At 35.2% G+C, this 25,977-nt stretch overlaps 1 protein-coding gene across 5 annotated transcripts in view; it reads left to right on the plus strand.

Annotated features, from left to right (window-relative positions):
• Nucleotides 1–25,977, plus strand: part of LOC145688072 (cell adhesion molecule Dscam1-like) — a 1,774,182-nt gene that overhangs the window by 583,343 nt on the left and 1,164,862 nt on the right. For all 5 annotated transcript variants that reach the window (XR_014131839.1, XR_014131838.1, XM_081761792.1 and 2 more), the window contains exon 5: nucleotides 10,706–10,844. Coding sequence is in view for 3 of the 5 variants with exons in the window: in XM_081761792.1 (XP_081617918.1) it covers nucleotides 10,778–10,844 (67 nt within the window). In the remaining 2 variants the exon portion in view is untranslated. The remainder of the gene's footprint in view (nucleotides 1–10,705; nucleotides 10,845–25,977) is intronic.

Below are 25,977 nucleotides of genomic sequence, written 5' to 3' on the forward strand. Positions count from 1 at the left end.
GACTTTTGATAGCGTAACGGTGCCGAAAAATGCAGATGCTACAGCCTCAGAGATAACCATAGAAGTACTACAAGTACCAAGTTTAAAGGGGGAAAAAAGAAAAGAAAAGCGCTGTCGTTTCACACCATTCTATCCCGAACTGCTGACATTTATGGCTGCGTAGTTGAAGCTGAGGTCACTGAAGTTTCTTTTGCGGCTGCTTTTATATTATGGGCGCATATGAATATATTAGCATTGTGTCGACTTCATGAAATATATTATGTAAACTTTTTCCGCTGTGTTCTTCATATTTCAAGGAGAGATTTAGAGGAAGGAAAAGTTGACAGAATCACAGTATTAAACTAAAATGGGTGTTACGTCATTTCCTTTATTTCGTCCTATAAGATAGACCTTTTCTCACGTAAAAAAAAAAAAAAATAGATTTGCTAAAAGTAATTTTACACTATTTATTATAAAATTACATATTTTGTATATTCTTAATAATTCAATGCATATATTTATTTTCTCAACTTGTTATAGTTAAGAACAATGTACATGAAGTTACTCTTTAGTTGGTAATAAATGCATTTCTTACAAATTGAAAATGCTTTCGTTCCATAACACTGTATTTACTAAATATGCTAAGGGACAGTGTTTATGGGAGTTCCCTTTAAATGTTACCAAATGAGAGAGCTGCGGCCGGCGTTGCCAAAGAACGAGATGCATTTGCAACTTGCTCACGCTGTAGTGCACCTGCTTATTCACGTCCATTTACCACACGACACCGTCACGTCACAGTCTTTGTTTCGTTCGCCAAACTCACACGCCGTCCTCTTTGTTCGACGTTTTAGTTAATTATACACTGTACATAGGGGAAAGTGGGGTAGAATGAGACAAGAGCTTTTCTTGATTATTTGTTGCATGAGGTTGGAAACGATGGGTGTACAGACATGTTGACCTCCCTCTGTCTCGTTAGTAGGCAAATGGTTGACGTGAAGGATACAGTGATTTTTAATTAAGCAAAGTAAATTTTTTGTATTTCTTTTCTGTCTGAAGAAATCAAAGTATATCAAGTAATTTGAGATTAATTTCAGAGCATGAGATGCTTTATTATTTTTCAATATTTATCACAATATTGTTAATAGTTAAACTTTTTTTCCTGGTTTCGAGGAAATACAATTGATATTGATACTATGCTATTGGGGTACAGTGAGACACTTCCTTCAAACAAAATCGAGGTGTGTCCAGGGAAGAAATTATTGGCTGAGAAAAGAAACAACAAGAAATAACGAAGGGGAAACGAGTACAAAACTAAAAGGGCGCCTTTTTGACTATGAAGTCGATCCAGATGTAGAGGAAGAATTGGTCGAATTGTCCTCATCAGATGAAGGAATTGAATTATTGCTCGAAATTGTGCCAAATGGTTTTAAAGACTACCATGGAAACATAATTGAGGATGATTATGTTCTGGTAAAATTTCACTGCAAAAAGGACACTTATTACATTTGGAAGGTTCTGAAACCGGATAATGCTAACAATGACTATATAGTTAGTTTACTGCAAAAAAGTGAGAAAATATACGGATTTTTTTTTTCAGTTGTTCAGGATATTGCAACTGTAAACGCAAATAATATCAAACTGTAGTTACCATAACCGCTAAAACATTGTAAAACTAAACGTCAAATGTCATACTTATATATCCATATACATATATATATATATATATATTTTATTTTCATCTTTTGAATAAGTGTTGAACTTCATAATAGAGAAAGAAATATTTAAGTATGTGTATGTCTCAATATAACCTAATAGTAGGGTACAGTGAGACAATGCATCATATTTTGTTTATGAGTACGTAAACCAGAGGTGATTAACATTAAACCAAAATAACCAATATTGTAAGATAGCCTAAACTAAACTCTCTGTTCCGCTTTTGTTTCATTTTAATATCTTATAGCATACAATAGTTATTACGTAGAGAAGAAAATGTGTCTGCACCCCACTTTCCCCAACTTGTAGTTTTAACTAAAGACACTAAATGCAAACTGCATAATAGATTATCTCTTTAAATACTTCATTGCAAAATGTGTTATGATTTCGCCATTCTGATATTTTATGCGTCGTATACGGAAACATTTCATTTCGGAGTAGCAATTGTGGTAAATCGATTTCTAAGATGATTCCTTAATGCATTGAAATATCATATAATTAAATTATTCGTAACATAAAAGTGATTCTCTTTTATTTTTAATTCCAATCATACGCTGAACAAAAAAATGAACATTAATTGTGTCTATTTAAAATGCAAAGCAGGAAAAATAAATTGCTATTTTTAGAGTAATTTGTTATTGGCGTCTCTATCTTTACGCATTTGAACTTTCAATAAGACTTGAGCTTAATTGTGTCTATGTAGATGGTGTACGCGCCTTTGGCGCGGGAGATCCGGATTCAAAACCGGTAGAAACTCATGTAGTTGGGACTTTACATTAAGCTGTAGATCCACGTCTCATATAGCTTCTATGCTGAAAGGAACCCTATTTTGAAATCAAATCTAAATTTTCGTAATACTTCCATTTATTTTTAACTTACGCAGTTTAAAATAGCAGTGAAATACAAATAAAATATTGAATAAAATTGACATAAAAGTTAATCTGATCTCCACAAATCCCAAGCTGTGAATAAGGTGGGATTTGGAGAAGTGTGAATCCTAAGGAATAAGGTTGTAAGTTGTCTTCTCCATTTACCAAATCTCCATAACTGCTTGGCGTTTTGTAAATGAGTACACATCTTCTCATTGAACTCTACTGTAGGTTCTAGAGAATTTTGAAAAATCCAACACATAAGAGGGTTCCAAAACAGTTAAACATGAAAAACAGATATTTTCCTTAGGCTTTAGACTGTGAGAGAGACTAAAGTTTGTGAAATTCATCACCGAAGAGTTAGAAATGATGTTCCACTTTTCATATTGTGTGCAATATCCGAAACCGTTTTGGCTAGATCATCTCAATTTTATACATATCTCATGAACTGTACTCTGTAAATAAGAGAGTATTTTGATAAATTGTAATTCAAAATTTGAGTAAGAAAGATTTGCAATTTCATTTTTTTTCTCGCATAATGCGAATTTGTTTGTCCTAGCAAATTCCATCAAATGAGGTGAGTATTCTTTATTGTATTTTATTTATTATGTTTGGGAGTGGGTGAAAGAATTATTCAATTATATTTAGACTCTGGGAAAGTATTATTATTATTATTATTATTATTATTATTATTATTATTATTATTATTATTAGTAGTAGTAGTAGTAGTAGTAGTAGTAGTAGAGTAGTAGTAGTAGTAGTAGTAATAGTGAATTTGCAAAAAAAAAAATTCCGAGGGCCAATGATTTCCACAGAATAGGAACAGTTTTTGAGTGCTAGAAATCAGTTTGGCTAAATTTCGATATGGAGAAGTCATTAAGGGGTTTTAGAAACTTGAAAAACTCCAGGAATACGAACATGCAAGAAATGTTGTGAATCCGACGTTTGTACACCATTTGAATAGTCTGTGTAATCTAACACTTTTCTAGTACAAAGAACGGGTACTTCTTGTAGTAGACCTGTACAATAAGAAATAAGTAGTAGACCTATACACATATACTATATGAGACATGCAGCCATAGGCTAATATGTAATCCAAACCACCGTCTAGGTTCAAATTCTAAAACGTGGTTGTAATGCTGCAAGAATCTTATAGCTGCCATTAAAAAAAAAATCTTGCAACCCTACAATATTTCTCCATGTAAACATATCTTGAAAGGGACATGGAACATTTTTTTTTTTTCATCTTGCAAGGAGTCAAACCATGTTCAACTTTCTGGGCCGGCTTGCTTGATACCTGCTATCACCCTCCCACTGACATAAATTAAAAAAAAAAAAGTTTCGCCGCTTCCGAAAAGACGAATTCTTTCGGACGGGAACGAAAAGCGCGCCAAATTAAACGTTTTCAATGAGGAGGTTCACTATTTGTCCACCGGAGTGCAGTGCTACATGGGTGAAGATATCTTTCTTGCTTTCAGAAAGTTTTAGTGTGTAAACAGTAAATAGAAATATGGGCTTGGGAGATTTTTTTAATGATAGCTACAAGATTCTTGCAGCATGACAACCTAGTTTTATGTTCTCCAACAGCGAACCGATCTCAGGACCTCTTATTGCCAAAGCCGCGAGCCAGCCACTAGATAAGCGAGGAGGTATCTCTCTATACTACTCAATAAACTATACTAATATATATATATATATATATATATATATATATATATATATATATATATATATATATATATATATATATATATATACCTAGGTATATTATGACAGATAGGTGCGTGGTTCTTAATCCAGTTATCTTGAAGGCGAGATTGTGTGATGGTGAATGGCCTCATATTGTGAGAATTAATCTTGTATGACCGTCTGTGACCCGACAACTGCTCAAAATTGGAGCCCCTTTCGTAGTATGGACCCCACTATAATAATAGTTTCTTCATAACCTCTGTGATGTACAAGACAGCAATAAATCAAAATAAATAAATAATTGTTTTTAATGTAAACGTATCAAATCTCAATATATCAAAACGTAATACCTCTACTAGCATTTCTAACGTTATTCTTTTTTCATGAAATACAATAAAGAACTTAAAAACTATAAATATAAATTACTGAACAAAGTAGCGTTTATTTTAAAATATTAACTCTGTAACAGTTTCGCCAATTAACTGAACATATTTGCTTCATTAGACACTGTAGAAACAAAAGAAGATGCATCTAAATATAACAGGATCCCAGAAACTGGTTCTAAAAGCATATTAGAATCGTGGTAGCTGAGTGGTAGAGCGTTCATTTCTAGTGCATTGGGTCCCTAGTTCGATTACAGCTTGCACCACTCGAGCTTTATGGCAGACAAACACCGTGTGTTTGGGATTTATCGGGGTTCTCCCGCTTCCTCCTACTTTCTTCATTCCGCAAGTTCAATCATTTCTCATCATCATCGTCTCCTATAATCTAGACAGTATAAACGTGGGACGTAAAACTTAAAGATTTCACTTCAGTTTTTGAATGCTGATTGGCTGGTCAGAACGGACTTAGCCAATCATAAAAATATTTGACAAAATTTAAACTAAACATCATAAATCAATTTCTCTCCCTGGTCTAGCAGAAAACTAAGCTACAAATTAAGTTTTTCCAATAACTTACCCCACTATTCGCCAATCTTCAGTCATGCATTACAATTCATAACACAGTTCTGCTCCTTTTCAATAAATCTGTCCTCCTTCCACTTTCTTATTAACGTCATTTGTTCCCTTTCTATCATTTCAATCTCACACCAATTAATATTACGTACCATGTCCCTCACGTGCTTAAAAATGGCATTTATTTCCCTCTTTCTAAGATTTCGTCCTTTTTATGTTGTTTAACCGTTCTTTTAGTTTTCTTTCGTTTCTCTGATATAAAAATACCACCGTATGTAATTCCCTTTTGTTTTTATAGTGTCTGATGAAGCCAATATGTCGAGTTAGTTGGCGAAACTGTTACGCAATTATTATTTTAAAATAAACGTTGCGTTGCTCAGTATTTGTGTTTCTAGTTTAAGTTATAAAGAAGTATATCTCGTACGTTCAATTAGCGTAAGAATCAATACATGACATTTTATCCACAACACTAAATATCCTTGCTTCCAAGTCAACAAGATTTGTAAAACAGCAAATATTAGACACGACATATCAGACATACATTCCAAATTCTAGTGGTCAGTTTAATGAAAATTCTGAAGATTCTTTCCATTCCAAAGAAGAGAGTAATAGCCAGGCCGTCTTTACTCACTGATGGGCTGGAAAATTTAGGATGTTAGTTATGAGAATTCATTTCTTCTCTGACAGCAATCATCTCGCTAACTCGAGACAAACTGTGAGAAAAAAAAGAAACGAATGAACGATGGAGATAGTATAAGGGAGAAGGAGAAACATCTCTCCCAAGTCAGAAGTTCTTCGAAGAATCTAAACTTTTGGTTCGAAACTTCAATCCTTATGCTTCACTAACTTAAACGCTCAACTGAAGAAACCTCAATATGAAACTTCTCAAAGTTTGTCTGCAACATCTCGCAATAATTACCAGTCTTGTTCCTCAATATTGCTTTTTAATTTTTCTTTCATTTTTACTATGATGAGTAATAGTAATTACTGTGACAATAAACATTTTTAATACGAGGAAAGTAGTAAACATTATGTTTTCCCATGTTTATGTTACTAAAATGTATAAAAAGGATAATCATGAATGTTGTTTTGTATGCTTGCGAAACATAGTCGTTTACTCTGAGGGAAAAACGTAGACTGAAAATATTTGAGAACAAGATCCTGAGACGAATATTCGGACCCAAGAGGAACGGAAATGGCAGAAACTTCATAACGAGGAACTACATAATTTATACGGTCTAGCAAACATTGTCAGGATCATCAAATCTAGGAGGTTCAGGTGGGCAGGTCATGTAACCAGAAATAAAGGAAGTAAGAATGCTTTCAAAGTATTAACTGAAAGATCAATCGGAAAACGACCACTAGGAAGCCCAGGCGCAGATGGAAGGATGATATTAAGAAAGATTGCGTAGGAAAACAAAGTAGAAACTGGATCCAGATAGCTAAGAATAGAAGCCAGTGGAAAGCTTTTGTGAACGCGGCATTGAACCTTCGGGTTCCATAGGCCACGGAGTTAGTTACATTTATGTTACTGCCAGAAAGGTAAGAAGCGGGGAACATAGATTGTGTTTCCCTTTCCATTACTTACTTTCTACCAAAACATCCTCCGCATTCAAGAGCATTTAAGTTATATCGTGTGTGTAATTACGGAGTGATATTTGAAGAATAATCATAACTTAAATATACGTGCATATTTGTGTAACAGAAGCTATGTATTCCAAATTTAATCCTTTACATAAATACTACTCTCTCATGTAAAACAATCATTTATACACATTGCACACCTTTATAACTACACTGAATGTGTATATTAAATACTGTAGTGTGTGAGTAATCAAATCTAATAGGTTTTAACGTATATATAAAACGACATTTCTAGTCTCACTATCCTCGATTATAACTTTTAGGCTAAAGAAGAGACTGATTAATGAGACTGAATTACTATGAAAAAATAGCGCAATGAAAATGTGGAAGAAAACGAGAAAGCCTTCAGCCGCAAACTTACGACAAACTTATATGTGATGAAATTGCACCATCCTAAGACAATTTGAATTAATCATTGCAGAAAGAACCCGAGTCGCAATTTTCCCCCTGCAATTTGATTTATGGACTTCACCGATTATTTAGAGGTATACGCATTTTTTGGATGCAAGTGTTGTAAATGCAACATTGAACTATGGGCAGAGCATATAAAATATCTGTAATTTTGAATGTAATGGATGACTTCTATTAAACCATATAGAGGAAAACAGGGGATTATGGAATACCATTTACATATGTGAAAATAACTGTCGAAGGATACATGCTAAATACATAGTTAGTATATAGGTTTGATGGATATTTAATGAGGACTATAATATGACAACTAGAAGTCCTTAGCAGGTATAGGAACAACATAAAAGTAAGCATACTAAATGTAGAAAATGTAGGGGGTATGGAATATGGAATAGTAGCGAAGTACATTAAAAATGTATGTATTTCTAGGGAAAAAATACATACACGTTGCACAGCTTATCGCAACTCACAAACTCTTCACGTTGTCATTTGCAGAAATCGCATATATAGATGTTCTTGTCGAACCCAGAACACACTTCATGAGCCCACATTGTGCAAATTACACACTTAATCCACACTTCCTCACGAGCATTGTCCGAGAACATGCTGTCACAAAAGATGCACGTAATATCTCCATTTTCTGGTTGGATGCACGGAGCCACAATCTCTCCATCACTGGAATCTTGAAGATGCAGTTCACTTGATTCACTACTATAGTCAGTAGATGAAGATGGTTTCATTAACTCTTGCACCTTCTTCGGAGAGGCACGCTTTTTAGAAAGACATTTAGCATCACGCCTGGATTCTCGTCTCTCACGTGAACGTGCTACGCGTTCTTTGTACGGGAAAGAAATTAGAATATGTGCTGATACCCTTGGACGTCCGCGTGTAGATAGCTTGTTTCTGCGATGGTGGCCGTGAAATGTCATAGGGAGTGGTAGATGAGCTTGTCGATGGTCCTGAAACTAGGAGAGAAAAGCTTTCAGCAATGTGATACATTGTTGAGAGAATTGCTCATGAGCAGTATTGGCGAACAAAAGAATCCAATCTAGTCTACCGCTTCTTATAGGCTTGTCTATAATCTATCCTATTCATCCAGAAATATGTAGACTAGCTACCTACTATAGATTTCACATTTTTGTTGAAATCTAAGTGAAACTGTGTACCGATTTCACCCATGGCAATCGCCACAGTTTTGTGATGCAAGAAGTTTTGGGGCATGAAGGAAAACAACGTCTACTAACAATTTACAGCAGTAGGTTTCTATAAAATGGTTGAAGGCGATCTACGACTAGGCTACTATAGACCGTATTATAATTAGTCTTTCTAAATTAGACCTAGACTACTCTACTTAATCTACTAACCTGGTATCGGTTCTGCCTCATCAGGTTCGTTGTCCTTGTGCTCTGAAGAATATTGCATAGGAGACTTTCGTCCAACGGACGTGGATGTGACTTCACGATCTGCAGAAATGAAATCAGTGGAACCTCTTTTCGTTTGAGCGTAAATTCTAATACTCATTGCACTGATTTGGCTATAATAAATCTATTCATATACACTATTAGATTATTCATCATGTTATTTTCTTCACAATACTTACTGGACTCATAAACCTATACTGGAGGTCTATCATTACGCTGATCGTTTCCATACATCTGGGAGGGAGTTGTGAAATACCAATGATAGAAGTATTCCATAATCCCTTCCCATAGCCATTTTATAAAATACTCACACCTCAAATAAATAGTGCATGCAACGTGACATTTCGTTCTCTTCCCTAGAAAGTTAACATAAGGCGCACACAATGCTGCAGAGTTGGGCATTTAATTTGCAAAATCATTCTACGAAATGAATAACGAAAACTTACCTGCAAAAGTTCTTCGGAGGCGCAAATTAAAAAAAAAAAAAGAAAAAAAGAAGACGAACTGTAGCAATTCATCCACCAGTAACAACTAGCGCAATACTGCCACGTTATAAACCTTCTTCTAGAACCTAATTACGCTTATCCCCGCGAGAGTACAGTTCACAACAGAAGCAATAAGCCATGATTTCATAACCCCACCCCTATTCCATAAGCCCTTGTTTTCCTCTATATCAAACCTACTCAAAATGGACAATGGTTCTTTCTGCAATCATCGATTTATTTAATAAGTGACACGCGGGAATCTAAATAAGATATGATTCTATTTAAAAACAAACATAAAAATCGAAAACTAATTAGCTATTTTCAAGATTTTTCTTCTGCACTAAATGCAAATAAAATTAATACATTGACCCTAAGTTTTAATATAGTTGTATTTTGATGGGTTGTTTTACTTAAATATATGCATTGCAATTAATTCTACATAACTCCATGCTTGTCTTCTTTGTTTGCTTGCTTGTTTGTTTGTTTGTTTTTTTTGTTTTGAAAAGAGATAAGCTCCATCTGTGGCATAATTACGAAACATAAGAAATCAGCTATTTTATGTATACATACTACCTTAACATAAAATTAAATTGTATCCATTGCTACGTGCCGGTGGGCAGAAGGAACAAGTGCTGATGTTGGAGTTGGTATTTAATGGAGCCCAGTTTGGCAACATATAAATCTACAATCTCAAGTGGGAGGTACCCAGTAAGTCATCGATGACATCATATTACAGTTGATAGCATTCATCACAGAATGACGAGAGTAGAATTTATGTATGTTTTTTTTTTTATTATTTATTTATTGATTTTGCGAGTCTGTGGCCGTTGTTGGTTTCATGGGCAAAATTTTGGTTGTAGAAGATGTCAAATATTTTATATAGGATTAATGTCGAGGTCGCGCCAAGTTTGAACTACATCATGTCTCCACCAGCGGTTTGCGACTTTGTCCTCTTCATCCATGCATTGCGTGGCTCAAAGTATTAATACGTGCATGCGTCAATCAATATGCTCCCTCAGCTTTGCCACGCATCAATGAAATTACGGCAGGCGTCCGTCACTTTTCCAAATGTCAAGTAGCGTTGCAAGTGACCTTGACGCACACGCTTGCTCACTGTGCGGCCGACCAGTTTGAATGCATGAAGAACTGGTTCCCAACAAACTTCAGTGGAGCAAGAATGACACGAACATTTGCTTCTACCTGTTTGCTCCCTCGATGTGAGGCCTGCCAACTACTGCATAACTGTATATTATTATTATTATTATTATTATTATTATTATTATTATTATTATTAATAATAATAATAATAATAATAATAATAATAATAATAATAATAATAATAATAATAATAATATTAATAAACCTGACATCTCTTGTTGAGAAACCTCTCTCTCCATTCCGAAACACATCCTTGTTGTGATGCCCAAATACATAAATCAAATTCAAATTTATGAATTGTAACACTAGAAATAGTTTACTCAAGAATATATTACTATATTTTATTTTTATAACATTTTGTATTTCTTTATTATTTTCAGAGTTGTTCGTTATCGTTGTGACTCGCATGAACAAGTGATGAGGTTCAAACGGTAATCGGGTTCGCATCGAAGATGGGAAGAAAAAGTCTTAATCTAAAGAAAATTGTCCTGGTGTTCGTACTTGTATTCATCTCTGAAGGTAAGTGCGTTCTAACAATAAGTGTGTTTATACTAGTTTGTGTGAAGCACTGCATGTATTGCTATTCAAGTATGTAAATTAACACTATTGTCTTTTGAATAATATGTTATGGTTTTCATCCAGGTTCGTAAGTATTTTAACGAATTTTGGCATTGTTATATAGGGTGTTTCAAAACAACACCGACAACGTTTTGGAGATGATTCCTGACACCAAGATAAGAAAAAAAAGTATAGACCAAACTGGGTGCACAAATGCTTCCTTTCGGAGTTATAGGCTGCCAAAAACACGAAAGAAATGCACTTTAAATGTCCATAGCTACACAACTATGGACTACCGCAGTCGGGTATGTGCCCTATCCAAATATCCAAGTTTCAGAATCATGCAGTATTTCCGCAACATTTTGTATAGAGATAGTTGGTGAGTACTTCAGATTATATGCCCGTAGCCAAACTCCCTCTTTAAAAATTGTTACGTGATTACCTTAGGACTCTGAAACTTGTATTTTTGGATAGCACATTTATCCTAAGTGAAGTCTTGACCCGACTACGGTAGGTTCCATAGTATTGAAGCTGTGGATCTTTGAAGTTCATTTTTTCATGATTTTGGCAGCCTATAACTCCGAAAGGAAGCATTTGTGCACCCAGGTTGGTCTATACTTTTTGTCTTATCTTAGTGCCAGGAATCAACTCCCAAAGGTTGCCGGTGTTGTTTTGAAATACCCTGTATATCTAGAAATGTTATTGTGAACAACATTATATGCCTTGGTAATACAAAAAAAATGGAAAATCAGTTGTTCAGTCAGTGGTTATATACACACACTAGAGTGACCCAGCTTGTGACAATAATTAAATTGGTCGTCTTCTCGTAGCTAGTTTATCTATATACATTGTTATCTAAAAATAATTGCTTCGAAAGTAAACCGTATGAAGCGACACGCAATATTAAAATTTGTCGGAAAGAAGAAAGGAAGGTTGTAAAATCTTGTGAACGTTAAAAGGTTATTCAACAAACCTCCAACCTATATTCTAGTTCTACCGTATACAAACACGTTCCAACGTATCATTGGTCATATGCTCCACTGCATTAGATATGTATTGCTTTAAATCTTCCACATCCTATGGGCGCTCGATTCTTTAATATTGTAAGAAAAATGTGACTGTACTGTTATGAATGACGGACTCTGTTCGTGTAGTGCCACCACACAATGCGCACGCTCTACTTTCGTGATTGCCGTTTGCGTTCTTAATTGTTTTCACAACAACCAACGCCTCTAATGGCTTTGACGTATATTCAATTTTCGACAGAATATACTTTACTTGTTTGAAAGATATCAAAACAAAAGAAAACAACGAAATTGTATTAATTTACACCACAATTAAATTTTTATTTATTTATTTATTGTATGTTTCACCTAGTTGAAAAAAATAAATACTTAAAAAAAGAAATATTTTTAAATCATATGTTGGTCTAGACCAGTTTATTTCAACCTTGTTTACATGGCATCCCCTTCATAAACCTTGCATATTTCACGCACCCCCTCCAAAGCCCTTTTTGCTCGTTAGTCATACGTGGTCTTTAGCTGATTCTATTTGCAGCTTCAGGCACAGCTTTGAATTCTCAAATCTTCAATAATAATAATAATAATAATAATAATAATAATAATAATAATAATAATAATAATAATAATAATAATAATAATAATAATAATAATAATAATAATAATAATATAATTTATTTTCGCCAGTTTATATTTCTTTCCAGCAAATATACTTCTTCATGCCACTAAAGTGTATTATTATTATTATTATTATTATTATTATTATTATTATTATTATTATTATTATTATTATTACTATTATTATTAAATTTGGTCTTTTATGAAACCACAGTTCCTATTCAATAGTTTTTTTTCTTGCGTTTGTAGGATATTTAATTTAATGCTTCTATGTTACAACATTTATTAATATTTGCAAATTAAATAGCCATAATAAAAATATAATTTAGTATACATTCTTGGCTGCTTGCAAATCAGTTATGAATTGTTTAAATATCTTTTATATGTTTATTATTTTTGAACTTTCAAATACAGACGAACGAAGAGTTGCGAGTAATGTTGAAAAAGAGCAATGCAGTATTTAGTATTTATTTTCGTCACTGTTGGTAAAATCCTGCATTACTTAGCTTGGAGCTGTGATTAGTGATCGGTTGATAAAATATTCTTTCTTTCTTGTTTCAACAATGTCGTTATTGCTTCTGAATAGTAAATATAACGCAGATTGTCTACATCCGCGGTATTGAAACCATTCGTAAGCTATTGTTCGTTTCATTAATCCTTCAGACGGTGTTCTGATTCTAGGAATTTATTTTGTAGTGTTATGAATATTGTATTCACTTCGCAATTTCTCGTTTGTGTCAGTGTGTGTGTGTGAAGTGACAGCTTCCAGTTCAAAGAGAAGATTGTGTAGTGAAATTTCCATCATGTATGGTTTCACATTCTTTGTAGAAGATGTTATTCAATTAGCACAGAGGGGCCGCGGTGGCTCAGTGGTAGAGCGTTTTCTCTGGTGCTTGGGGTCCCGGGTTCGATCCCAGCCCCCGCCAAGTGAACCTTGTGGTGGACAAACACCGTGTGCGTGGGTTTTCTCGGGGTTCTCCTGTTTCCTCCTACTTTATTCATTCCACCATTTCATTCATTACTCATCATCACCGTCTCCTTTAGCCTAACCGGCATAACCGTGGGACGTAAAACTCAAAGATTTCATTTAATTTCAATTAGCACAGCGTGTTGCGTGCCATGCTATCCTTAGCAATAGTGCTCTCCAGCCCGTCCGATTGGAACGACAATTGTTAACACTAAATCCAGTTCTCAAAGACAAATATAAAGATTATTACTATTATTGAATTTGCTGAAACGTAAGAAGTTGGACTCCTCTGGAAACTTTCAAGACCAAAATGAGAAGGTGATGGAAGCATCACATGAACTTTCTTTTCTAATAACCAAAGATAAAAATATCATAGTATTGGTGAGACTCTTATGAAACCTGGCACGCTTAAGGCAACCTAATTGTATTTGGTGAAGAAAACCATAAAACAAGAATTTTAGAAATTATCACAAAATGGATCAAAAGATTGCGATCTTGGCCAATAATTAGTTTGGGTTTGGTCACACTATATGTAGTTCTCCAGATATAAGGCCTACAAGAATTTTTTTTTTTGGGGGGGGCTGCGATGGAATTGCGCACACTTTTTCCGGTTTTATCAGTTTTATCTGATAAGCCGTCGACACGCTGTCATAATGTACACACAAAAATATTAAGCAATGTTGTGAGGTGGAATATATTTTCTCTTTTGTCATGTTTGTATGTGTCTGACTTGATTGACAAGTCTAATTTAGAAAATACACAGGAATTAACACATAAGTACATAAAGAAGTGCAGAGAAGTTATGTACTGTATTCGGAAACAAACAAACAAAAAAAAAAAAAAGATCACATCAGTTCGTCCGAGAAATATTACAGAGGCTGTTGAGCAAACGGTTGAAAAGAAGATGAGTTCAGTCATGATTGAGAAAAAAGCTTCTATTTGAAATGAAGAAGCTAAGATTATCATCCTTGGCTAGTAGTAGGAAGTATGCCTACTATATTATTATTATTATTATTATTATTATTATTATTATTATTATTATTATTATTATTATTATTATTAATAATAATAATAATAATAATAATAATAATAATAATAATAATAATAATATTAATAATAATAATAATAATAATAATAATAATAATAATAATAATAATAATAATAATAATAATAACATTGGGAATGTCATTATAATTGTTTGCTTTGTTTTATTTAGATTTCCATCTAGAATATGGGCTGAAGAACCCTCAATAGCTCCTCGAACAACAAATGGGGCAGGAGAATTTCATAAACATTACGATAAATAATTCTATTCACCAGTTCCATATATTTATCAAGGGATTTCATCTTTGTTGAAGATACAATCAGAAATAAAATTGAAATTAAGATCAATGACGAAAGAATATACCAACACACAAAGAAAGAAGGATTTGAGAAGATATAACTTCATATTGAAGCAGTATGAGATGCTTAAATGTTATATATATTCAGAGGATGAGACAAAGAGAATTAAATTCCTAACAATTGTTGGCTTAAAATCCCAACCATGAAAATTTTAACATATGGATTGTAAATATGAAAACTTGGTTTTGGAGATACCTTCACTTGTATTTACTGATTAAATTATATTTAATTGAGCCTCAATGTAATTTGCAACTTATTTCTAATTTCTGTTTCTATCATAGTCTGAAGGAAAACTTTGTTTGCACATAGATTTTAAAGTTATCCTTGTGGGAAGGTCGGACAGAAATATATGTTCAAAAATGCCAACAGATATGTGTGCGCAATTTGGGATCTGGAGTGTGCGCAATACAGTTGCTCCCAATTTTCGATTGAAAGATATTTTATCTTTGGTCCGAAAAAAAAATATATGACCAAATAATTGAACCGTAGATTTAATAGCGTTGGATTTTAAAAAAAAAGTCACGTAGTTGAAAATGAAAAAAAAAATGACCTGCAATGTGATTATCCCACGGGCATATTTTTGTTTGTCATTTAATAGTGTACTGTCGGTTCGTAAGTGAAAAGAGGTTAATGGTAGAATCGTTATTTTCAAAAGTTTGGAGACATCATCCAAAGGTTCTGATAATGTTTCTGCTTTTTATGATGTGTTTTGGGACAAATTTGTATGAATATATACTTATAGACCTCCAGCAATGTTAGGTTCACAGTCTGGATTTATAAAGTTGGTAAAGGACATAAATCCTACAAATATTGTTTCTTACATTATTTAATTCACAAGCAAGTCTTAACTGAAAAAAAAAAAAGAAAAAACTTTAACAAGACACCCAAAGGAGGCATTTTCATTGGCCATTAAGGTTGATAATTTTGTAAAATCAAGTGCTCTCAATACCTGTTTTTCAAAGGCTTTGTGTGACAACCCCAGTGCTGGACATAAATCTTTACTTTATCATTCCGAAGTTCGTTTTTTGATGAAATGTAATATGTTAGTCAGGCTGTATGAGCTTATGCCAGGTGTGGAAACGTTTCTCCTAAGTGTAGGAAAAAGATTAATTTTATACTTTTCTTGCTGGTGACATGTTTGTGTTTTCTCTTTCATATTTTACTAACTTTTTCGAAATATTAAATAATCTCAAATTCCAAGGTAAAATCACAAATATATTAACATACTAGCAGCGTTCACCCCGCTTCGCTGCGGTCACCCCGGAACGCAATAAACTTTGTTACTTAGATAATTTTTACTTTTTCGCTTTCAAGTGATTTATAGCGCCTGTCAGTTATGTTAACCCGCCGAGTCACAGGGTCATGCGGGTTGCATATAAATACGTTTATTTTTATACCTATGATGAACTAATAACAAAGGATTTGTACGTATGGACACCTGAATGGTCAATTATCTCAAGACACTGGTAATTGAAAATTAAAGTGATATGATAAAAAACATCTAGGGTCCACATCCTAACAACCCCCCAAAAATGAAAGAAATCGGTTCAGCCGTATTAGCGTGATGAGCGGACAAAGGATTTTTTGTACGTATTGACACCTGATTGGTCAATTATCTCAAGACACTGGTAATTGAAAATTAAAGTGATATGATAAAAACCATCTAGGGTCCAAATCCTAACAACCCCCCAAAAATGAAAGAAATCGGTTCAGCCGTATTAGCGTGATGAGCGGACAAAGGATTTTGTGCGTTCTCTTTTATATATATAGATTACAACGAAACAAGAGCTTTTATAGAAATACTATCTGAATGCTTCTACGCGCAGCTTTTCATATTTTTTCTCGACTAAATGAGCTTCTTGACAATAAAGGGTGATTTAACATGTAGAGAGACAATGCCAACCCTGACATAGACTCAGTCTATGATGAATTCAAGCGATGTTTTCCAGATTTGTGTTAAGCAGACTGACAGTGCTAATTAGATAGAACACCTTTTACCATCGACGTGGATTTATTCCTATATAAAATTCAGAAGAAATACTATGAAGTGCGATTTGGGTGTCAAAGGACTGTTTCAGTCGACGCCTTTGGAAGAATGTTAAGTTTGTTTCCTGTTCGCCCAAGAGTAGCAAACGAGGTCTTAGAAGCTCTTGTTCAAATCTCAACAACTTACTTCTGTGAATCGAGAGTTTTGACGTTGACCACCGTGGAACGTGATCTTAGTTGTGCTTTGTCAAACTTATCATCGAATATCAAGAAACGTGCGAAGGAAAAGCAATGTTAACCATTATACACTGTTAAAAATAATTTCTTGAATTCGAGAAATCGTTCCTTATATGTGTACCGAGACAATGTTTTCTTAGAAGAGAGATTTAGCAATTCTCTTTCATAAATAAATCAGCAGTATGATGTTTCGTTCCGCTTTATACAATCCCTTGTGCTTTTCTTCATTTCTCATTATTGAGAATTTCAAACTCTTATTTCTAAGAAAATATGTTCTCGATGCACATATAAAGAACGGTTTCTCAGATTTAAAAAGGTATTTTTAACAGTGTACTGAATTTTTCCATTGCCTATACCTGATAAGTTTATGAGCTGCATCTTATACACTGGAATAGCATTTTATACTCAAGTTTTGATAATTTTGTACAAACATATAATTTGCATAGCTATTTAGTTTTTAATAAAGTAGAAATCATGAATAGGAATGACAAAACGTCAAACATGTAGCGTTTTGAAGTTTGGTAAAACTAAAGTGTAAATGCTTATTACAAGTTTTGTTTTATTCATAACTTCACATTTTATTTATATCATAGCTTGCCCTCTCTTTTTTCGCTCTTCATGCCCCCCCCTTCCCCCCGCCAGATTGGGAACCGTTGGTCTAGACTATTCACTGAGCTGGTGGCAAAGCTTTTAGATGGCATTCGAGTATATTTGCTATTTTATCCACAGGACGCCACTGGATCTGCTGTTTCAATTCCGATGATGGCAATTGAGGAGTTTTCTCCGCATCCGGGAACGCTCCTTTCTCGATTGAAAGCATTTCAGGAATTGGTTGCGGAAGACGAAGTTTGGCCTGGAGAATGAGGTTCGCAACAGGACTTCCCACCAACTAAAGGCTGTGAATTACCCAAGTAGCCTCGCTTTGTCTTCATCTGAGTCGCTTATCGATCCGCACCTAAGAACAAGAACAAAGGCAGTAGATGTAAGAGAAGGTACCCAAAATGATGAAGAAAAGAAATACGAAATATCTAAGCTGAACCCACAAAATGTTTTAGCTTCTCTTTCTACTTGGAAATCAGTCAGGGATAAGTTTGTCACAGGAACTTGTAAACTTTCCTTGTTTCAAAACAAATGAAGTGGAGAGAAGTGATGACTGCGAAGGGTTATGGAGGCAGATATCTTCTTCTCGGCCGTCTATAGCATTCACAGAGGTTGCTTTACATGTTGGTTTATATGCGCAACGAGTCAACGAAAGTTTCGGGAAACATTCTCTGAGGGCGAAAAAAGTAATAGCTTTGCTTTTGCCTTTGGATAGTGGTAGTTCAGGTTCTGTCAGATAGCCTTTATCCCATGACGTTCATTTGGTTGTTCGATGTCTACGAAAGATAGTACTCAAATTACTACTGGCAGAAACGCATTTCTTCCAGCTCCTAATAACATCAACAAACTCATTTTTATTTTTCTTTGAAATTTGTTGGAATTTTGATAGTCGTAAACAAGGTCTGATAAAATGAGTTTTCTGGCTTTTTTTTTCTTTCTTAAGAATCGTGTGCAGGAGAGAACTGCTTCTTCTTGTATGAACCGAGACATGGCATTACTTAGGGTTGCCAACACTTCTGACTTTTCGGCATGGCATATATTCTTTTCGAAAATTATCTTCGACAGAGCCACCACTTTGAAGTGTCAGTAAAATACCCTATATTCTCATGCTTACTAAGTCTCCAAACTAGTCCTCCACAAAATACGTTACAAGGAAAGAATTTTCGATTCAGTTTTAATTTGCGAACGTGTTGTTATTCCAGTATCTTTCAAAAATATACAGTATGTTTCCAACGAAGAGTTTGGTTGGCTCAATATAAATAACCGGTCAATAGCTAGTATGCAGTTGCGATTTCATTTTATTTCTTCTTTCAAAAAAAATATAAATAAATGAATAAAGAGGAAAAAGTAAAGTAAATGAATAAATAAAGAAACTTGCTTTTCGGGTAAAGTCGGTAAACCCAACTTTTTGTTCGGAAGTTATTGCGGTAGAATTGCCGCACTTGCAGAGTGGTCAAATTATTTCAAGTTTTATTTCCCAGAACTACCTTTATAATTGCACTTTCCTTTAGAACCAATGTTTTGGAAATAATTCTGGCAGTTATATAGATTTATAGCATGAAACTGATTTAATCGAATTGATAAAAATGGAAGAAATAACATGATGCAAAATATTGCAATCGATATATACATATGTATCATATGATATCGTAATTAATTCATTATTGTATGTATACTATACGACAGGAAAGCCTCTAGCACCCGCAAGCGACATCATCCCCGAGTTATTTCCATGTTGAGAATGTCACATTAAATTATCTTATATATGTCAAAGTATGCAAATAGGGATGGACACGAGTCGAGTCAAAAGTAATTTTCTTGAGTCGAGTTCCGAGCCGAGTCACTGTTTTTGAGGTCGTGTTTCGAGTCGAGTCGCGTTTGATATATGGCTCGCTCGTTCAGCTCGATTTAGCTCGTTTTGAGATCATGGTCTGATTAGACTGGAAAGCGAAAGCCATGAGGAACGTAAGCAGTAATGTGGAATAATTTTAGTGTTGCTCACGACAGGGGACAATATTGGCATCTCGTCTCGTCTCGATAACGAAAAGACAAGAGATTTTTACAATGAGACCGTCTCAAATGTCGTGAACACAAAAATAAATATGTAATTACTGTAGTTATTACCATCTATGCTGAGACCTGCACGGTCGAATTTTTGAGTTGAGTTGATTTTGAATTTAACGTCCCTTTCAGCAGCGAGGTATATGAGACGGGACCTACTGATTAACGTGGAATCCGAACCTCACGAGTTGCCGCCGAGAATCGATTATGTACAATCACTAACCAAAAATTTATGACCTAACATCTAGTATGTCCACCCACGGGCGTCATTTTAGACTTTGCTTGAGAGGGGGGCAAGAGCACCATCGACATAAGACTTTCACGTTTTGTAGTAATATATTAGTAGCCAATTGATGAAAGAATATGTATTCCTCAAACCCTTAGGGGGAAGGGGGCAATTGCCCCCTCCTGCCCTGCCCTCACACTTCTCTTTAAGGCTTTGCGGTTTGAACAACTTTCCTACTTATTTCAACGCTTGCAACCACTAAATGCTCATCGCGATCACAATACAAGATCAGGTGTAAATAAACTCCTTTCTCTTCCCCTACATTCGTCAAAATTCTACTCAAATGCGTTCTTTGCATCCGCTATCCGTGCATGGAATGACCTCCCATCCAACACAAGGCAATCTCAGACAATCAATCTATTTAAGAAGTCGGTTAAGCAGATCCTCCATAAGTCTAACAAGGCTTACTAATATCTGAAAAAAATGTTGATTTTTATTTGTTCTTTTGTTCACTAAATGAATGTGACTATATTATGTAGTTATTTGTAATAATCCATGTGTGCAGGTGATGTGATGCATGTGTGTATGTGTGTGTATGTGTGTGATTGGGAGTGTTTATATATGTTATACATATTTATTATTATTATTATTATTATTGTATTACAAATCATAACCATTGCATGGTCAAGTGGGAGACAAGGCATTATTAGCCTTAACTTCGCTATGTAAAATAAGACTAAATACATAAATAAATGACGCCTCTGTGTCCACCTTTGGCTCACAGGACAGCAGGAATAGGTGGCTGGAGCTATGGTGCACTACATCGATAGATACAAGTCCCTTAGTTTCTGTAAATTTCGCGGAGGGTGGCGATGAACTGACGTTCAATAATATACCAGGTGTGTTCAGTTGGATTAAAGTTGGGTAACTTTAGAGGCTATTGCAGCAATGAAAGTTCACCATTGTGCTCCTCAAATCATTGAGCACAACGTTGCCCTTGTGGCAAGGAACGACGTCATGTTGAATGATGCCGTTGTCAGCTGGAAGCATGGCCGACATGAATGGATATACATGATGAGTAATAACGCCTTGGTGGCTAGAAGGCATTATGATGTCCTTCACATGCACTACCGGCCCCTTAGATGACCATATGCAGATTTTCCAAATCATAATGAAGCCACCGCCGGCCTGTCGTCGTCCTACTGTGTAAGTCTTGAGGTTCTGTACCCCTGGGAGACGGCATAGTCTGATCCGGTCATCGATGCAATGAAGGCAGTGTCGTCCATTGACGATGTGCTATTGCTCGGTGTGCTATGGACGGTGGTATGTCATTGCTCGGCCGTCCATTGACCATGGACAGGTACCCAGTCCAGTCGTAATTGATGGACTTGTGTGGTTAACATTAATGCAGGTGTGGGACGTCGGCTGTAGAGGTTCATAGCTAACAGTGTACGACGAACTGTGCGCTCGGATATATTCGTAGTCCACTGTTAAAATCTACTGTTAATTGTGGAACAATTTGCATGCTAGTATGTTGTACCAACCCTGACAAACAACAACGTTGAACAATTTTAATGAGGCACAGCCGCACCACTTCGTGTCATTTGGTGCTGGTTTCACCGTTTGTTTAAGCTTAGTAAGCCACTAACTACAACAACTTGCTAACAGCCGGCTAGTAGGCTTGTTTTGCTAGAAGATCGTTTCTAGCTATCTGGTTACACCTTTCGAATAGCTTCACATTCTTATTTATCGCCGTGCTTCCCCATTTTACACACAAGCATCACGTTCACTTATTGAGTGAGATCTATGCACAATCTGACGGGAGGTTGTGTTGTTCTTTCTGCCTTTTGCATAAGCTCAATGACTTAGTTTAAAAAGCAGTGGGTGATCATAATGATTGGGAGGTGTGTGTAAAGAGCAAATTGATTTTTGCAAAGCTTAACCAAGAATTTCCTCATACGAGAAGTGAACACTTGATCATTGAGTCAGCGAGTGTTCCCTTAACAATTTCCAAACTGATAAGAAAAACAAGTAACACATGATTATACACGGATACTAATAATAGCATGATCTTCAGAGTTTCTTTTCTTTTCTTTTTCTTTCTCTATAAAGAAACTACACGAAAGTAGCACACAAGAACTGTTCTAGACAATCAAATTTTAATAAAGCCCTTGTCGGCAAATTTGAGCTAGAATATATAATATTCCTCAAAGGTTTCTTTGATTACACTTCATATGTTGTTGATTGTGGCTATGAATAACACTGCAATTTACTATATATATTCTGAATGAGTTCCAGTCTTTTTTCTTTCTTTCTTTCTTACTTTCCTTTTCTTTAAAAGAAAGAATAAATGGATTGTTATTATTCTATTTTGTTGCTGTATTTCCTGATTTTTCTTCAAGTATATTTGCAAGCCTAGTTCAATTTACTCTGAGTTTAAACAAAAAATCTACTTGATTGTCTCCTGTCGGGATCTAGTAAAATAATTTTGATTATTTTGCTTCTGGATTCTCATTCCTAGAATAAAGTACAAAACAAATGACAGATAGAAAGGAAGAAATGGAAAGTAGTGAATTCTCTTTCTGCTTTTCAAGTCGTTTCTTCCGCACAAGAAAGACTTTTGTTCCAGTTTTACGATTGGTTTCTTTCCTTTTCTCTCATTCGCTTATCAGAGATCTCACGGAGTCAGAGCATCACAAAATCCAAGATTGCTTTATCACAGCAATATTTTGCGAAACATTACCTCTTTCCTTCATTTTAAATCAAGTCTGTGTCATATACACAGTAGCTATACAGACAGTTAAACAATTCCTGTAAGATATCCTCGTGAATTTCCTTGAAAACGAAAAGGGGAAAAAATAATAAAACATTACAATGGAATTTATAATTTAGAGACAAAGTTGTTTCAACAAACGGCTTGTCATTTATCTACTACACCAAAATTGGACGTCTCGTTCTGTAATGCGTCTGCGACCTATAGAGATTGCTCGTATTGCTGTAAAGCTTAAATGACATTGCTTAAATACTGATAAAAGTTTCTTAAATATTTACACAAATTTCATTTAAATTGGCATTGTAGTGAATTTGTCATTTTACTTACATTACTTTAGTGCTTACAAATACCATAAAATGCAGTAATCTATACAGGGTGAATGTGGAAGATGTGCACAAACTCCGGGAGGTAATTCGTGACATCAAAAGAAGACAAAAAGTACTCTTGAATATTATTGAATTCTGCGTCGTGTACGAGAGACAGGGGTGCCAACTTGGAATCGACAATCAAATCCTATCAATTGGAACGGAACAGAAATATACGCGGAAACTGTGGGAAGTGATTCGTGATATCAAAACTACTTAAATGTAACTATGAACATTAATGTGTCTTAGAACATTAATCATTAATGTGTATTAGAAACCTATCTGAAACAGCTCAAGTACCAGGTTATCATAAAATAAGTATTGCTGTTCAGAGAACTCTGGAGACGTAACCACTCGATAGAATGCAACCAAACTTGGTACTAGCATACTTGGGAACATGCAGGAGCGATTGATGTAGAAAACAAAATTAGTTCTAATTTTCGCCACCAGAGGTAATTGCGGCGCTGCACATCATGTAAGTGCAGCGTGTAATGGAAACGACACTAACTAACTAACTAACTCTATGGCTTATGGAACCCGGAGGTTCAACGCCGCGTTCACAAAAGCTCTCCACTGACTTCTATCCTTAGCTAACTGTGTCCAGTTTCTACTTTGTATTCCAATCTCTGCGAGATCCATCTTAATATTGTCATCCCATCTGCGCCTAGGTCTTCCTAATGGTCGTTTTCCGATTGTTCTTCCACTCGAAACTTTGAAAGCGTTTCTACTTTCTTCCATTCTAGCTACATGACCCGCCCAGCTAAGCCTCCTACACTTGACGACCCTAACAATGTTGGGCAAACCATATAAATTATGTAGTTCCTCATTATGAAGTTTCCGCCATTCCCCATTCCCGTTCCTCTTGGGTCCGAATATTCGTCTCAGGACCTTGTTCTCAAATACTTTCTGTCTATGTTCTTCCCTCAGAGTAAGTGACCATGTTTCGCAGACATATAAAACAACAAGCATGATTATCGTTTTATATATTTTAAGCTTCAAATTCCTCGACAGAATTCGCGACGACAAGAGATTTTGAACCGAATAGTAACACGAATTCACTGCTGTTAGTCGACATTTAATTTATCCGTGAATATGATTTTCGTCTGTTAATATTGATCCTAGATATTTGAAACTATCCACTTTAGCAAAAGTATTACTTAATATTTTAACGCATCCATGATTTGATGTATTACGGTCCCGATGCATTTCCATGTATTTAGTTTTCTCTGCATTTACTTCTAAACCCATGTCCCTGCAAGCGTTTAATAAGATCTCTGCATTTCTTTCTATTGTTCTATCATCCCCAATTAAATTAACATCATCAGCATATGCCAAAACCTAGTGAATACCGTTTAACTGTAGGCTTTGTTTGCTACCTTTGATTTTCCTTATAGCGTATTCCAGAACAAAGTTAAATAATAATGGCGACAACGCATCTCCTTGTTTCAGGCCATTTTCGACGTGAAAGCTCGTGGACAAAAATTTTCCTACCCGTACTTTATTTTGGGATTCATTTAAACATATCTTAATTAATCTAATTAGCTTTCTCGGTATTCCAAGTTCTGTAAGAACGTTGTATAATGTTTCTCTCCTAACCGAGTCGTACGTCTTTCCAAAATCAATAAATAGTTGATGTACCGGGTTATTGTATTCCCAATTTGTTTTCGAGTATTTGGCGAATGGTAAATATTTGATCGATAGTTGATCGATTTCGTCTGAATCCGCACTGATAATCGCCAATAATTTCATCTGCGTATGGAGTCTTGCTAATAGAATATTTGAAAGGATTTTATAGGATATTGAGAGAAGAGAAATTCCTCGAAAATTATTACAGTCAGTTTTGTCGCCTTCCTTGTGAATTGGAACAATGATTGATTCTTCCCACTCTTGTGGCAATTCTTCCTTGTTCCAGATAAGGAGAATGAGTTTGTGTATCTTGTTTCACAATTTTTCGCCTCCAGCTAAAATTAACTCAGCCGGAATTTCTCTACACCCGGAGAGGTGTTTCTTTAATTACTTTATAGCGGTTTCTACTTCTATTCGGTTGGGTTCTGGAATATACGGTTCTGCGGTGTGTCTGTCTCTTTCTACACGCACATTAGTTTTTGGTTCCGTGTTAAGCAAATCGTCAAAGAAATCTTTCCATCTATTTAAGATGCTATCCGTGTCAGTGAGAACTGTACCGTCAGATTTCTTTAATATATAAGCACGAGATTGATAGCCTTTCTTAAATTGGTTGATTCCCTTATACATGTCCCGGATGTTTTTATTTTTCCTATTATCTTCAAGTTCCTTAATTTTAGCTTTCAGAAAATTGCGTTTCTTTGTTCTAAAAGTATTGAAAGTTTCCCGCCTGATATCTGCGAAATTTTGTGTAGTTATTTCATTCGGATTTTGTAGCCAGCGTAATTTTGCCTGTTTTCTCTTCTCTGCTAGTTGTATGCATTCCTGGTCGAACCATGGTTTGTTCGTGCGTATTTCCGCGTGTCCTAATTTTTCTTTTGCTGAAATTTTAAGGCTATCTCTAATTTCAATCCAGGTATCCTCAACACTAATGCACTCGAATCTTCTAAAGCCGAGAATCTATTCGAAACTTCCATCTGGTATTTCTCTCTTACCTGGCTCTCTTCTAATTTCTTTAAATTGAATCTCTCCGTTTTCGGACAATGAATATTACCTCTATTCAACGATAACCTCTCTCGTATTATCGCTGCTACCAGGTAGTGGTCAGTGTCACAATCAGCCCCTCTAAACGACCGGACATCAATTATGCTAGATTGCCTTCTTCTATCTACTAAAGCGTGATCAATTTGATTGTGTGTTTTCCCGTCTGGTGAT

The sequence above is a fragment of the Thermobia domestica genome, chromosome 6 (assembly GCF_964235325.1).
Source record: "Thermobia domestica chromosome 6, izTheDome1.hap1.1, whole genome shotgun sequence".
Lineage (NCBI taxonomy): Eukaryota > Metazoa > Arthropoda > Insecta > Zygentoma > Lepismatidae > Thermobia > Thermobia domestica.